Raw genomic sequence first — 16,549 nt, 5'->3', positions numbered from 1 at the left:
ATCGTTCACATCCTCGGAAACCAAGACCAGGTAGGAGGTCTGGAGGAGGTCCTTTGATGGGGGGTTCAGTTGCGTCCATCGGTCTTAGACGGCTTCGCCCGACATGCCTCATCTCTATTTCAGTCTTCTCCACCAGCCTCGAGAGAATGGCGTCCGTAGCGTCTCCTTGCCGCACCCTCCGGCGTCCCCAGAGTGGCTTTGGCGCGGTGTCCCGCCATGTTGACCTGAGGCCTCCTAGGGCGCGCGCATGCCTCACATGTTATAGCAGTGTTGGCGCGAGCCTCGGGGGCGTCCTCCTCGAGTGACGTCACTGCTTCCGACTACAAAAGGTTGCCCATTTGCTGACTCTCGCAGAGTTAGCAACGGATTGGATTCGTTCCGGTCTGAAGCTGCTGTGCTGCTGCTGGAAGCTATCTTCACCCTCCGGGGTTCTACTAACTTGGGTACCTGCTCCTCGCGGGCCCTTTGCTTATTTCCAGGTGCCTATCCTAAACCCAGGTACTTGCTCCTCTAGGGCCTGTGTTTCTATCCTGGTGCCTGCTACCAATTCTTCTACCTGCTGGAACACTACCTATCAGCTACAGAGAGTGAGTACTACATCTCCCAGTCTGTTCATCTACAGCTCCTCGTTGCCTATCTGCATCAGGCCCTACACCACCATTGTGGAACGGGTCTCCTCCGCCAAGGATCACAGACTGTTGCTATCTAATACACTCTCTACTGCCACCTCTGGTGAACCATACAAGCTGCATAATAAAGATATATTCTCTGTGTTTGTGCATCTGAGTCTAGCCTGGTACTACAGTTCCCTGCGGAGCTCTTCCCCATGGGCGTCACTATCACTGTTGCCCCTAAGAATCCACCAAACACCTTGATTTCATAACAGATATCCATTTGCATAGGTAATTGGTTTTTGAAAATTGCCTCCTTAATGTACAATTGAAGAAGTTAATATCTATTTTATTTACATCTTTCTCTATTTCTTTCTTACCAAAAACAAAGTTTCCATGGTCTTTTTTTTTTTTTAATCACACTGATATTGCAGATATGGCAGTGGTCCTTTTTTACAGCCATGTCAGACAATAAGACCCCTGGTTTTTAAAGGTGCTTAAGCTTCACTGCTTAATGCCCCTCTCAGAAACCCATGCATGCTGCATTAAAAGCCGAGGAGAAGCCCGTGATTTTCTTAATTGTTCCATTTGTTTATGTATGTCTCTCAGGACTTTAAAACAGCATGGACTGCGTTTATAGGATTTATTTTAGACAATTTTGAATCCTATCTCCTGATCCCCAGAGAACCGTTTCAATATGCAGGACTGGGAAAGGATGTATTACTTATCATCCTGCTACACCAGTCCAGAAGCGTGGGTTTACTCCCCCTACTTAGCAGATGGAGACAGAGGATGTACCTTTTTCTGTGATGTCATCACTGATAGTTACCATGGTGTAGCTCCAGTAAAAGGACCATATTCTCTTCAGCAAATGGTAGGACATCTGGTACTGGTGCAGCAGGATTCTATTTCCCAGGTTTTTGATTTTGGTTTGGCTGGTTGAAAATTTCTTGAACAGCTTTTTTTTTTGGCTGTGTGGGTCAAGCTCCTGGTTTTCCAGTTCAGAGACCCTGCCTGTAAACTCCCAACCCCAGAAAGGGTTTGATAGAATTTAGAGGGTGGGAGTTTTTTTTTGTGCCTCAGGAGAATCCTATAGTAAAACTATCCTACCACCCTCCCACATTTTTTTTCTATTCCTTTTTATCTCATTTTCAAGTCTTACTAAAGTTAGAAACAAAACATTAAACCGAAGTTTCATACACTGCTGAAGTAGAAACAGAGGGTTCCTGAATTTTCCAGGGGAGGAAGGGGAGAGCAGCCTCTTAGTGGTTGAACCCTTTCTCCTGCCTCTACCCTTTTTTCCATACCGTTTGCTCCAGCCATGAGGGATAGCTGTTGAGCATGGTCAGTGCTGTGTGGCATGTATTTGAGTGTGTGTTTGAGTAGTGCTGCCGACTTCTCCTGCCCTGTCTCATTTATGAGAAAGCCAGATTCCTCTATTCTCAGGCAGGCCAAGCCCCACAAGTGGGTTATGCACTTCTACCAGGAGATGGAGTAAAAACTGACGTTACGGATATATAGCCCTGCCCCGACATCAGCCCGCCAGTATTTTCTGACTCCAGCAGATGATGGACATACATTTCCCTACTGGGGATTGCTTGTAGTAAAAAAGAAAATGGGAAGCTGGATAGCACTGCTGGCCTCCTGAGGTGATACCGGTGGGTCCCTCTTTCAGTTGAGTGCCTTGTGTCCGATAGCCTTTTTCAGGCATGGACATACAAAAAAAAAAAAGTGGTTGCAGGCCGAAAGAGGCTCAGCGGTGAAGGCTTTCACTCTCTTCCCCCATAGCCAGAGACCCATTCTTGCTTTTAGCCAGGGAGGGCTGAACTCAGGTAAAAAAAACAAAAAACAAACAAAGTTGAACGGTTAGGGAGGTTTTCTTTTCCCCTTTTCTTTCTTATGGGGGGGGGGGGGGTGTGTGTCTTCCTTTCTCAGCGTGGGTGTTTGGCTTCTTCCCGCTCATGTCTCTGGAGAGTTTAGTGAAGTGTGGAGGCAGCGCAGGCTTGGAGGGTTGAGCAGCCTCTGGCTAGGACCCGCTCCCAGGTTTTGTATCTCTGGCCACGAGGTAGGCCACGGTGGCACCTTTGCACGCTTTTGTGTGTGCCTTCTCGCCACACGGCGGTGTGGTGAAATCAGTGTGCTCATGAGAGCCAAATTGTACACACAAAGCTGTGGCCTCCGTTTGTGCACGTAATTCTGTGGTCTGCCGATGTGCGCATTTTGAGCGCGTAGCTGAGTACTTTTTGCGCGTATTGTGTGTGTAGCTGAGCATGTTTTCTGCGCAGATATTCTGCGCATAGCTGAGTGTATTCTTGAGCACATATCTTATTAAGATATGGGGCCGGTGTCAAAGAAGTCTAAGGGCTTAGCAATTTGTGCTGCTTGCTGTATAAGGGCGATATAGCCAAGGCTTTCTGTGAGTCTGTGTCAGTGCTGCCTGGATGCTTGAGGTGACTTGCTCGCTAGTGATTTTGCCGACGCTGTTCCATCCCCTCGGTCAGAGGGGAGTGGGACTGTAGGCGACACAACAAGGATGTCCCCTTCTTCCGTTGATCCAATGGCAGAGACGTCTTCAGGAGATACTCGCTCACAAGACATCAGGTTTGGGTGTTTGGTGTGGACCCAACCTCCTTTTTCTGGGTGGAATTTTTCTAGGGACTATAGACTTTTCTACAGGGGCTCTGTTCAGAGACAGTAATGCCTCCTAAATCAGGGTCTCCACTTGTCCGCCACTGCAATCAAACTCCGCGGTACAGCAGTCCCTGATGGTGTTCAGGAGGATGTGGATCAGGATAACACTGACGACTATTTTGATTTCTCAGCACTTGAGGAAGGGGAAATTCCCCCGGATTTAGAGCCATATAGAACCCTGCTCTGTTTCTTTCATAGAGATAAGTTGCCGGGTCTGTTATCTCAGACTCTGAAGACTCTTGGGGTGGCCGGGAGTGACTCTATGAATGCATAGCAGAAGGACTCAATATTGGTCACCCTATGCAAAGTGTCATGTTTCTTTTCCTTCCTGAATGCGATTCAAGAATTGATCGACCTTGAATGGATATGCCAGAGGCAAGCTTGAAAGGGGAGCACACCTTGGCGGATTTGTATCCCTTGAATTCAAAGGCAAGAGAGCAGTTGTGTTTCCCAAAGGTGGATGCACTGATTTATTCTGTTACTGAGCCTTTGAGGCCATGGCGATCAATTTGCAAATTGCTTCTTGTTGTTCCCTAATGGCTCGAGCTAGTCTGTCTCTCTCTCAGGATTCCTAGGGAGTGGATTCGAATAAACTGATACTTCACGCATAACCAGCACAGCTCTCTGCTTCAACGGCAGGGGAGAAGAAAAACTGATACTTCACGCATGTCCAGCACAGCTCTCTGCTTCAATGGCAGGGGAGAAGAAAAACTGATACTTCACGCATATCCAGCACAGCTCTCTGCTTCAACGGCAGGGGAGAAGAAAAACTGATACTTCACGCATGTCCAGCACAGCTCTCTGCTTCAACGGCAGAGGAGAAGAAAAACTGATACTTCACGCATGTCCAGCACAGCTCTCTGCTTCAACGGCAGGGGAGAAGAAAAACTGATACTTCACGCATATCCAGCATAGCTCTTTGCTTCAACGGCAGGAGAGAAGAAAAACTGATACTTCACGCATATCCAGCATAGCTCTCTGCTTCAACGGCAGGGGGGAAGAAAAATAAGGGCTGAATAACATAGTCTGGGTAAAACAAATAAGCATGGGTGTAGCTTGCTTATTGCGGCGGTTACTACCCCTAACTAATCAAGCTTGATATTTCACTTGGATGCAGCTCCATCACTGCTCTCTACATCAGTGGTGGGGTGGAAGGGAAATAGAACCAAAGAGCTAAGAGAAACAGATAAGTATGAGAAAAAAAAATGTGTGAAGCTTGCTGGGCAGACTGGATGGGCCGTTTGGTCTTCTTCTGCCGTCATTTCTATGTTTCTGTGTTTCTATGAATAGCAGAGCAGTAATGGAACTGGGAGCCGCCTTAGCTGATGTGGACTGTGACCTTGTACGCACCACCGACAGAGGTGTTGCTTCCGTGATAGCGGTTAGACTTCAGCTGTGGCTGCAAATTTGGTTGACAGACAATATTTCTAAGTCCAGTCTCACTAGATTGCCCTTCAAGTATTCTCTTTTGTTTGGCAGTGAGTTGGAGAAGATGGCAAATAGATGGGGGGAAGCCCAGGTTCCTAGTTTGCTGGAGGATAAGAAGCTGGCTTCATGTTCTTTTTGGGCAAGTGGCCACTCTCGAGACTACAGGCGATTTCATCCTTATTGGGGGGGAGGGGTGCGTCTTCTCAGAGACCTTGTCCCTTTGGTGGGTATCTGTCCTTTTGCCCCAGAAGGCCTCAGAAGGATGTAGACTCCAGGAGTAGAGCCTCTCAGTGGTCTAAATGAAAGTTCGCAGACTCACCTGCTGGTGCAGGAAATATGCAGGTGCCTATCTCACTTTTATCAGAGGTGGGTCCCAGATCATGTCAGACCAATGGGTCCTGGAAAAGATACGGGACAGCTAGGCTCTTGAATTACTTCGCATTCCTCTGGATGCCTTTATGATTTCTCCATGCCACTCCCTCAGAACAGGGTGGCAGTGGAGACTACCTTATGGAGGCTATTGAAGGAAAATACAGGCTGCTATTCCATCTATTTTTTGTACCCAAGAAGGAAGGGTGTTTTCAACCCATCCTGGATCTCAAAGGAGTCAATCAACATTTAAGGGTGACTCATTTTTGAATGGAGACTGCATTATGTAATAATGGCAACAAATTCCAGAATTTAATTGTGCGTTGAGTGAAAAAGAACTTTCTCCGATTAGTTTTAAATGTGCTACATGCTAACTTCATGGAGTGCCCCCTAGTCCTTCTATTATCCAAAAGAGTAAATAACTGATTCACATTTACCTGTTCCAGACCTCTCATGATTTTAAACACCTCTATCGCATCCCCTCTCAGTCATCTCTTCTCCAAGCTGAACAGTCGTAACCTCTTTAGTCTTTCCTCATAGGGGAGCTGTTTCATCCCCTTTATCATTTTGGTCGCTCTTCTCTGTACCTTTTTTTGGTCGCCCTTCTCTATACCTTTTTCCAGTATGTTGTAGTGTCACCATCCTCCTGTTCGTTGGGGAGGGGTGGGCTGTTAAATTTTGTATGTTTTACATCTTGGCTTGGATACAGTTCAATACTGAAGGACTTGCAGTGTCAGTAAAAGTTTATCTGTTTTCATCTGCTGGCAGGGATACAAATCCCAGGAGTCTGGACTGATCTGTGGTACTACAAGAACGAAAATTAGCAGTTGAGAACCAGTTTTCCTTTCGGCTACCTACTTATGGGCCAATACAGTACCGACGCGTAAAAAAAAGTGTGGCAGTGCCGGGCGCCTGTGCGTTTGATGCGTGCACATTTTGGTTCGCAATCCGCTCGATTCAGTATTCAAATTAGACTTAAATCTAAGCGGCGCCAAAGGAGCGCCAAAAGCACGCCTATGAAGCAGTAGGCATTCGCAGTCCATTTTACTGTATAGAGCAGTATACAGCGCCTATACAGTATCCAGGGTGCGCTGGCGCCATACCTGTCATTTCAAATGTCATTTCAGCAGGTAAGTGGATAGTTCTTTTCTACAGACCCCGCATGGACACCGGGGCCGCTGCCCTGAGCATCCGAATGTCCTTGATCGGAGACACCCCCCCCCCCCCCCACCTTCCACGTCCGGGCGCTCAAGGATGTGCAAGGACGTCTGGGCGTCTGTGAAGGTCGGGGCTTCCGTTCATGGACGTTCCTGCCTCTTTCCGGACGTCCATGATCGGAGGCCCCGCTGCCTTTGGTTCCCCCATGTCCCTACTGCTACAAACTTTTCAGGCGCTCAAGGCAGCGGCCCCTCCGCCGCAGGCCACGGACATTGGAAGGTTACGTGGCCGGCGAACATGGATGTTCCCGCCTCTTTCTCGCCACTCTCCATGGCCTGGACATCCACGGTGGCAGGTCTGTTTTTCATTTTCCTGATTTCAATATATGTTGCCCCTCTTCTTTCCGGGTAATTCTGTTTTTGATGTTCATGATTTTCACTGTGACTGTTTGCTGTATATGTGCCCCTCTTCTTTCAGGGTTTTGACTCTTCGCTGTATGCTCTCCATGTGCCCCTGTTCCTTTGTGGTCATCCTTTTGTTAATTTTCATTAGTCATTAAACCCTTTCCTCCTTGTTATTTTCTTCGATTCAGACAATGATGCGAGGAAAACATTGCATTGCACAGGTAGAGGTGGAGTCCGGAGATCGGCAACCACTACTGGAAGGCACTTCAGGCTCTTGCTTGATGCTGTCCTTGGGCCTCTCTAGTTTCTGGGTCACTATATTTCATTTATACAGCTTTTGTCAATTTCCGTCATGCTGTCTCCCCATTCATTAATCACCATTCCTTTTTTTTTTTTTTTCCATTCAGGTATTAATATGCCGGGAAAACATACAATTGCTGAGGTCGAGGAGTATTCCATTGATCATGAACAACAGGAAGGCACTACTTCTAGCCAGCCATCCAAAAAGCGAACCCGTAACGCTCGCTTCACGGATGAAGAAAAGGAGTTATTGTGCCGTGCTGTCTGTGAAAAATATAAAGTTCTATTCCAGTCCAAGGTTTTGTGCTCCACGAAGAAAAGGATTTGGGAAAAGATCGCACAGGATGTGAGCTCCCTTTCGGTCACACCCAGGGATGTTAAACAGGTACAGCACTGGTGGCGCGACACCAGAAAAGAGGTGAAAGAGAAGGCCTCAAAAATTGACGCATCGGCAAAGAGGACCAGTGGAGGGCCACCGTGTCATATAGTGCTGACACCAATGGAGGAGCTGGTTCTCCGAACTGTGAGGCCGGAGGTCGTGGTAGGTGTGCAGACCCAGTTCGGCGCTGACACAGCAGCAAGTGAAGGTATGCATTTACATATATCTTGTTAGCATTGCATGTAAACTTTATGGCTCATGAGGGGTTAACTGATGTTTGATCGCTCTTTTTCTTTTCTTGATTTCCACTTTTTTCCTAGAGTTCTTTAGAGATGTGTGGGAATGATTACCCTACCGTCATCCTCCTTATGGTAATACTATCCTAATAAATGTTGACAATATGGCACATCTCTCTTTACTTTTTCTGTTACAAGAATTCTTGTTCGATTTGTTAAATTCATAAATATAAAGAAATATATAATGATATATAAATATATATATTTTGTTCTCCGGATTGAAAATTTGGCTAGACTTAACACATGCATCCATGAGCCACTTGTTTAGAGTATGACAACTGTACTGCTATAACGTCCTATGCACTCTTCAGAGGTTATTGAATAATTATTTCCTGCTTCTGGAATAGCTTCTTCTCTCCTTGGCGATTCTCCCATCAACTGTTCTTTGACCATAAACACATAGAAATTGAACTCTTGCACCTTAAAACCATTAGGCCAACTTTCAGGATATGTTACAAAAAAAGATTATGAAATTTCAAGGTGGCTTGTGATAAGAACACCTGGAGTTGATGAGTAGCCTAATGGTTAGAACAGCAGGCTACAAACTATAACTGCAACCTCTTTCTCTATTTTTATCCACAGATAGAGTGGACGATGGTGACGTAACCAGCGAAGAATCCATTCCCACGCCAGATGAATTTATGTTCCCCATGTCCAACGCTGACTCCCCAGCCAACACATGTCCACAGAGGAAGTGGTTACACTGAACCTGTTTGATGTGTCTTCTGTCAGCCAACCACATGAGGCATCGGTACCCCTGGCACATGGGGATTCAGCAGCCCTGGAACCATTTGTAGAGTCGCAACCATCTCTGCTACAGGCTGATGCTCCACCAGTACTGGAAACTAGCAGGACATATAAATAGTTTAACAGTACATACATGGATATGCAACACTGTGGATTCTCAGGTGTACATAGTTTTACTAAAGTTTGTATTCTTAAATGAGCTATGCGATCTTATCTAAGCTTTTACTACAGTCAGTAGCCTCAGGGATGCCTAATTCTAGACGCCGGAGGAAGGAGTCCGTATAGGCGTCCATGGACCCCCGGAGCCTCAGGGCGCCTAGTAGACGCTGGAGGAAGGCCTGGCGCGGCTTCCATCTCTCCAGCATCCATAGAGGCGTCCATGTCTCCATTGGACCACCGGAGTCTCAGAACGCCTAGTAGATGCCGGAGGAAGGCCTGGCGCGGCTTCCATCTCTCCGGCGTTCGTAGAGGCGTCCATGTCTCTGCTGGACCCCCGGAGCCTCAGAGACGTCCAGAGATGGATGGTACGGTTGAACACATACCTCCTCTGGTCTTGCTGTCGGGTTCTCCTGTTGGCTGGGTTCTCCTGTTGGCCTCTCCAGTCAGCCTTCTAGAATTCGCTTGCTGAACATTTCTTATTCTCCTTCTCAACTGAATGAAAAAGATCGCCAAAGCCAATATATACATGTTGTCCATGACGCTGTCCGGTCCGAAGCTGACTGAACACCACACTAACGCCAGGGTCAGGATAAGCGGTAATATAGAGGTTAAAGACGCGGTAAATATGCTGGTTAAAGACACGATAATTTGGGCACGCGTTACTGTATCGGGGGGAATAGCTAATCTGATCATTATCATACCATATTCATGCGGCGGGCGCAAATGGATACGCGTCTTTTTCGGCACGCACTAAGGACACGTAAAAGCCGATACTGAATCACATGTCCGTCTTACTCGCTCAAAACGTGTGTCTAAAGCTGGTTAAAACCCGCACAACCGCGGCCACGCTTTACTGTATCGGCCCGTTAGTCAGATAAGTACTTACCAGCAAAGTAGCTACCACTGATCGCTGCCAGATATTCAGCTGCCGCTACTTAGCCAGTAAGTCACTACTTAGCTGACTAATTAGCACTGAATATCAGTGCCTCTGTTTTATGTAAGTGTTTTCTATTAAATATTTTAAAACTGTGTTTGTTTTATTGTAATCCTCTTTGGCCAATTGTTTTTGAGAAAGGCAGAATATAAATTTTTTCAAATTTCTTATTGCTTTGACCTAAGAATACTAGCCTTTTGCTGGAGCATCACCATATAAGTACTAGCGGTGATGACAGAAAAAAAGATGTGACCGTTATCTCATGCATCTGGACTGATGTAGCAGGATTCAAGGAAAGGAATTTATCGGTAAGACTAAATTTCTCCTTACACATCAGTGTGAGTACCTCATGCTAATATGAAAAGAAACAGCAGAGTGAACTGTAGGATTCTGTATTATGTGGTGCAGTGGTGCTTGTTGACATGATAATGTGTAGATATTATATACGACAGATTAGTTGCAACTAATTTGTGGGTGAGAATATGAAAACATCTTGTAATGGAAATAAAATATAAATGTTTAATGTAGATTTTTACAGAACAGTGTCAGTGTTACCTGAGAGAGTGCAGCAGTAGATACATTGGTGTGCAGTCACAATTCTGAAGTTTGTATTAGTGTAAAACTGTTATAGAAGATACTAGAAGTATAAAGTAGGATTGAATATAGCTTATCTTGTAGGAGTACTCTAATGCAATTGTTCTTAGCCTGGTCATTGGGACCCATACGGCCAGGCTGGATTGTAGATATCCATAATGAATATCATTTGCATACAATGGAGGCAAATCATACAAATCTGTCTTATGCATGTTCATTGTGGATATCCTGAACATCAGACTGTCCAGGTGGATCCATAAATTACTGCTCAAGTGTGCTTGTACATGGCCTGACATGTGCCCTTAATGTCAGCGCTCAGGGTTGGGTTATAGACTTTGCTTCAAGATAGAAATTAGAGAGACTAGGAAACAGATGAGATAGATAAACAGAGCTATCCCTTACTAACTAGGCTTCAAGTGGAGGCCCTCTGGTCCAGTGGTTCTCTGAGGACAAGCAGGATGGCAGTCCTCACACATGGATGACATCATCCAATGGAGCCCAGCACATAATAAAATTTCTAGAACTTTAACTGAGCCTCACCAAGCATGCCCACAGCCTGCATTATACCTCACATCCACGCGGTGTCCCTTCAGTCTTTTTCTCCTGAGCCTAGTGGTCGCAGTAGCAGTTTTGGAGAGTCTTTTTTCTTCATGGGGTTTTTGCTTTTTGCGTTTTTTCTTGTTTGTTTCTCACCATTCGCAGGATCCTGTGGTCTTCCCAATAGTGTCCCTAGATACGTTTTCCAATGATTTTTATAAGTTTCTTTTCACAGTCATTCCCTTCTGGGCAGTGGTTCCATCACTGCTGACAGCCATCGGTGATCACTGCCATCGAGTTCAATATTGTGTCCCTTTTCTTTCACAGTGCCATGTCTTTAGGGTTCCATCAGTGCCCTCGATGCAACAGGACTATGTCTATCATGGATCCCCATGATAAGTGTGTCTTCTACTTGGGGGCATTGTGTGATATCCGAGGTTACCGCAAATGTGTAGAAATGACCCCAAAAAGACACAGGTCCTGCTTGGAGGTGATGGAATGTCTCTTTCACTACTGGAAGACTGATGCATCGGAGGCATCAACTTTTGATGACCACGGAGGTGAAGTCATTGGCATCGGTGGGGCCATCGGCTCGGCTCTTTCAGTGCCGACGACCGATAAGGAACCAGGAGACAGGATCAACCAGCACATCCCAGTTGCAGAAGGTCTTGGGTTTGTCCTTTTCGAACTCTGCATTGAATAAGACCCATGCCAAGCATTGAGAGAAGCTGAAGAAGCACCGGCATCGGTCTCCACAGTGCACATTACAGAGCACGTTGGCAGTCCAACAGCTGCCGAAAACCCCTCAAAGAAGCCCTGTGGTGAAGAGAGCTCATCCTGAAAGAATCCTAGTGGTTTGCTATTATCTGCAGCAGTCCTGGTGTCAGCCACTGATTCTCCTCTCGTTTCTGAGAAGGACATAGTCACTCCTCATACCTCCCAGTCTGTATTGAGGAGGAGTTGGAGAGATGCATCCATTTGGCTATGGAAAAGGTGGTGCAGAACCTTGGTGCCACGCATCGATGGTACTGAGAGTGGCATCATCGTTTCTTGAGCTGCTGCTTGATTTGCTATAGGTGCTCGCCGATGCTGTACCAGCACCGGTGTCCATGCCCAATCTGTCACTGAGACCTGGAAGAATGTCAGGGTCAGTAACTGCTGGTTTTCCCTGTCTCCTCGTGAGAGGAAACCTCTCTCCAAGGGGATGGGAGTCCTCAGGGTCCTGGGCCCATCATCAGCTATAACGGTCACTGGCCTGTTGGCTGGAGACAGAGCGCTCAGAGATCCCTCCCTTGGACGCTGCAGAAGGTCAGAATCTTATTACTCCTGGGGGTGTGGAGGCTCAGTCGTTGGTTCAGATGATGGATCATCAGCGGGCCTCCCCTTCGACCTCTCACCTCCACCTGAGGACCTCTGCTTTGCAAGTTTTGTATGCTTAATGATGGACACCATCCATTTGTTACAAGATGTTGGATATCCTTCAGTAGGTGGAGCCTCCTAAGAAGATCATGGCAATCCTAGTGCATGAGATCCTCCAGGAGGTGCTGTTGGGAATGTGGGAGGAAAGACTAAAGAGGTTAGGACTTTTCAGCTTGGAGAAGAGACGACTGAGGGGGGATATGATAGAGGTGTTTAAAATCATGAGAGGTCTAGAACGGGTAGATGTGAATCGGTTATTTACTCTTTCGGATAGTAGAAAGACTAGGGGGCACTCCATGAAGTTAGCATGGGGCACATTTAAAACTAATCGGAGAAAGTTCTTTTTTACTCAATGCACAATTAAACTCTGGAATTTGTTGCCAGAGAATGTGGTTAGTGCAGTTAGTATAGCTGTGTTTAAAAAAGGATTGGATAAGTTCTTGGAGGAGAAGTCCATTACCTGCTATTAAGTTCACTTAGGGGCGGATTTTCAGAGCCCTGCTCGCGTAAATCCGCCCAAAACCGGGCGGATTTACGCGAGCAGGGCCCTGCGCGCCGGGAAGCCTATTTACATAGGCCTCCCGGCGCGCGCAGAGCCCCGGGACTCGCGTAAGTCCCGGGGTTCTCGGAGGGGGGCGTGTCAGGGGCGTGTCAGGGGGCGGGCCCGGTCGTCGCGGCGTTCCGGGGGCGTGTCGGCAGCGTTTTGGGGGCGGGTACGGGGGCGTGGCTACGGCCCGGGGGCGTGGCCGCGCCCTCCGTACCCGCCCCCAGGTTGCGGCCCGGCGCGCAGCAGGCCCGCTGGCGCGCGGGGATTTACGTCTCCCTCCGGGAGGCGTAAATCCCCCGACAAAGGTAAGGGGGGGGTGTAGACAGGGCCGGGTGGGTGGGTTAGGTAGGGGAAGGGAGGGTAAGGTGAGGGGAGGGCAAAGGAAAGTTCCCTCCGAGGCCGCTCCGATTTCGGAGCGGCCTTGGAGGGAACGGGGGGAGGCAGCGCGGCTCGGCGCGCGCAGGCTATACAAAATCGATAGCCTTGCGCGCGCCGATCCAGGATTTTAGTGGATACGCGCGGCTCCGCGCGTATCTACTAAAATCCAGCGTACTTTTGCTTGAGTCTGATGCGCAAGCAAAAGTAGGCTGATCGCGCTTCTTTTAAAATCTACCCCTTAGAGAATAGCCACTGCCATTAGTAATGGTTACATGGAATAGACTTAGTTTTTGGGTTCTTGCCAGGTTCTTATGGCCTGGATTGGCCACTGTTGGAAACAGGATGCTGGGCTTGATGGACCCTTGGTCTGACCCAGTATGGCATTTTCTTATGTTCTTATCCCTCTCTCAGTAGTTCCCGTGAACAGGAAGGCAGACGTTTATCTTCTCCAGCAGGCTCTCGGATTCAACAGGCACCAGCTACCGCACCAGTCTGTGGTGGTTGAATCCGCTTTCGAGAAGGCCTTGTGCTTCAGGACCCATTCCTCTGTGCCTCTGTGGAGGGATCCTTGCATCATGGATACTCTTGGAAGGAAAGTTTTGCAGAGCACCATGATCATAGCCCACATAGCTGCCTACCAGCTCTTCCTGGGCTAGTACATGTGGGACATCCTGAAGTAGATGCAGGAACTGGCTGAGCAATTGCCTTAGAATCAGCAAGACACCCTCTAGCCACTGGAGACCAAGAGTCTGGTGTGTGGAAAACATGGGGTCTGTTCGACCTTTGAAGATATTGAGGTGGCATAGAGAGTCTTCCATTGGGATAAGGGCACATAGACTTGCCTGGCTGCACAACTCTAAGCTTCGTTTAGAGGTACAGAAAAAGCTTGTTGATATACTGTGTACTGAAGAGAATCTCTTTGGAGATCAGGTTAAGGACGCAGTGGCACAAATCTGAGATCATTGTCTGACGCTGCAGCAGTTCTCTAGACCTGCCCTCCTTCTCCAGGAGATATTTGATATTTATTTTATTTAAAGCTTCTTTTTTTATACCGGTATTAGGGTTACATCATACCGGTTTACATCCGAACTGAAGGTGGAAAATATATCAAACAGGTACAGGGGATGGGACTACAGAGAACAAGGGAGAAAAATAACCGGAAAATAGCAAACAAGAGATCAGGCTGTATAAAATAACAAGTAAACAATGTAACATAACATAATAAATATGTTCAGATCACGTACTGATGCAGCAAAGGGATTAAGACGCAAAGGATCTAATCTGGGTAAGCCTGTTTGAAAAGCCAGGCCTTTAATTTAATTTATTTTTGAATTTGATGGTACAAGGCTCAAGTCGGAGGTTTGTGGGTAGTAGATTCCAGTGGGTGGGACCAGCAATGGAGAGGGCTCGATCCCTTGTGGAGGTGAGGTGTGCCTTCTTGAGGGATGGGATGTGGAGGGTTCCTTTATTGATTGCTTTGGTGGGGCGGTTAGAGAGTGTGAAGTGGAATGGCTCATCAGGCCAGTTGGAGTTGTGTCTGCAGATGGTTTTGTGAATAATAGTAAGGGTTTTATAGAGGATACGCGAGGGGATCGGGAGTCAATGAAGGTCTTTAAGGGATAGGGGTGATGTGGTCAAGTTTACGGGCATTTGTGATAGTTCTCGCTACTACATTCTGGAGCATTTGAAGCAGTTTTATGGTGGAGTAGGGGGAGGCCTAGGAGTAGGGAGTTGCAGTAGTCCATTTTGGATGAGAGGGTGGCCTGAATGACGGTACGGAAATCATGGGTATGGAGTAAAGATTTTAGTTTTTTCAGAACATTAAGCTTAAAGAAACCTTCCTTGAGGATAGTGTTGATATATTTTTTCAGGTTCAATTGCTGGTCTATCAAGACACCTAGATTTATTTATTTATTTATTTAACACTTTTTTATACCGACCTTCATAGTAAATAAACCATATCGGATCGGTTTTCATAAAACAAGGGTATAACAGAAGCAATAAATAAAAGTAATTAACAAGAAAAGAGAATAAGATAAAGTTACATTTAACAAGGAGTAAAAAACTTGGGAAGCTTAAGAGCTGGAAGGAAGTTAAAGGCCAAAAAAATAATTAAAGAAGCATAGTCCAAAAGGAATTTGGATTAATGCAAAAGATGCTTTATTCAGTAAGTGCCAGAGTTCTTCGTTTGAATGGATGTAGGACTTTAATCTTCTACGTCCAAGTGAGGAAAAAGAAGACTAAGGGTTTGTCTGGAGGATCATCGAAGGCTTGGTGGAATAGCCACGTCTTAAGTCTTTATTTGAACGTAATGAGACAGGGTTCTAGTCGGAGGCTTGAAGGAATGTTGTTCCAAATAGATGGACCTGCTATTGAAAAAGCTCGGTCTTTGGTCGAGGAAAGGCGTGAGGCTTTAGTTGGGGGGTAATTCAAAGTACCTTTATGATTATCTCTAATTGGCCTATTGGAGGAATGAAGTTTGAAGGGTATTTCAAGGCTGAGATGGAGTTGGTGATGGATGGATTTATGTATTAGGGTAATTGCTTTGTAAAGGATTCTGAAATTTACCGGTAGCCAATGTAGGTTTCTGAGGATGGGTGAGATGATCTCATACAAAGGGCTGAGCGGAGATGGAACTATATAATACCGCATCGTTTGCCAGGGATGGTTTAGGGATTTGGTGCTGGGATATGAAGAGAAGTTAAGTTTTGGTGGTGTTTAAGGTGAGGTGGAGATTCGTGAGTAGGGTGTTAATGGAAGCAAGACATTTCTCCCAGAATTTTAGAGATTCTGAGATAGTCATGAATTGGTATGATGATTTGGACATCATCGGCATATAAGTAGAATTTGAGGCTAAGGTCGGATAGGAGCTGGCAGAGGGGTGAGGTAAATATTGAATAGGGTGGATGAGAGGGAGGAACCTTGTGGGACTCCTTGGGAGAGGGAGTAATGGGTAGATTCAGAGTTGCCTATTTTGACAGAGAATTGTCTATTGGACAGGTAGGATTTAAACCAAAGGAGGGCTGAACCTGAGATGGTTATGTCAGATAGGCGGGAGAGGAAGGTGGTTGTGGCTTATTGTGTTGAACGCAGAGGAGATGTCAAGTACAGCAAGAAGGCAGCAGTGACCTTGGGCCAGCGCTGTGCTATTTACTATAATGTAAGTATATTGTTTTATTTTTCCTGTATGTATCGCTCTGTTTGTTTATACACAGTATATGATTTACATTAAAGAATAATAAAGAAAAATAGAATCAGAGTTGTTCTTTTAAACAATTTTAACTTTGCATTGGGTCTTTTGACTGTGCCAAAGGAGAGGGAGCAATTAATGATGTCAGCTAGAGGTTTGGCGATAGTGTTAGGAATAGTTAGGAGTGCTTTGGTGGGGATAGTGTCTGTAGGGTGGGATGCAAGTTTAATCTTTTTAAGAATGGATTCAATTTCCTTGGAGGAGGTGAAGTCAAGGGAGTCGAGGAAAGCAGTTGATAAGCTTGGACCAGGAGGGGTGGGAGGTGGGGTGAGGGGGAATCTGAGGAGGATGTTTGCTATTTTTTTGTGGAAGTACAGTGCTAGTTCTTCACATTTGCTACTAGCTTCG

The 16,549-nt window shown here is 46.4% G+C and overlaps 1 protein-coding gene across 2 annotated transcripts; it reads left to right on the top strand.

The window, feature by feature from the left end:
* Positions 1 to 7,072: 7,072 nt before the first annotated feature.
* Positions 7,073 to 10,027, top strand: LOC115090258 (t-SNARE domain-containing protein 1-like). Of its 2 annotated transcripts, XR_003856356.1 has the most exons (3): positions 7,073 to 7,548; positions 7,661 to 7,711; positions 8,219 to 10,027. XR_003856356.1 is itself a non-coding variant. In XM_029599138.1 (2 exons), exons 1-2 carry the CDS (start codon positions 7,077 to 7,079, stop codon positions 8,341 to 8,343), a joined length of 597 nt encoding a protein of 198 aa, XP_029454998.1. In that variant the 5' UTR covers positions 7,073 to 7,076; the 3' UTR covers positions 8,344 to 10,027. The 2 variants fall into 2 exon arrangements, 1 of the variants encoding a protein (XP_029454998.1); XM_029599138.1 differs by lacking the exon at positions 7,661 to 7,711.
* Positions 10,028 to 16,549: the final 6,522 nt, after the last annotated feature.

This window comes from Rhinatrema bivittatum, chromosome 1, assembly GCF_901001135.1.
Source record: "Rhinatrema bivittatum chromosome 1, aRhiBiv1.1, whole genome shotgun sequence".
In the NCBI taxonomy this organism is placed as follows: domain Eukaryota; kingdom Metazoa; phylum Chordata; class Amphibia; order Gymnophiona; family Rhinatrematidae; genus Rhinatrema; species Rhinatrema bivittatum.
Note: the sequence above shows the minus strand (reverse complement) of the source record. Positions and strands in the feature narration are given on the sequence as shown.

Excerpts from the sequence above, each read along its gene's own strand:
- LOC115090258 (XM_029599138.1), top strand. The coding sequence starts at position 7,077 with ATGCCGGGAAAACATACAATTGCTGAGGTCGAGGAGTATTCCATTGAT. Across the intron at positions 7,549-8,218 it reads TGACACAGCAGCAAGTGAAG|ATAGAGTGGACGATGGTGAC; the intron begins GTATGCATTTAC and ends TTTTATCCACAG.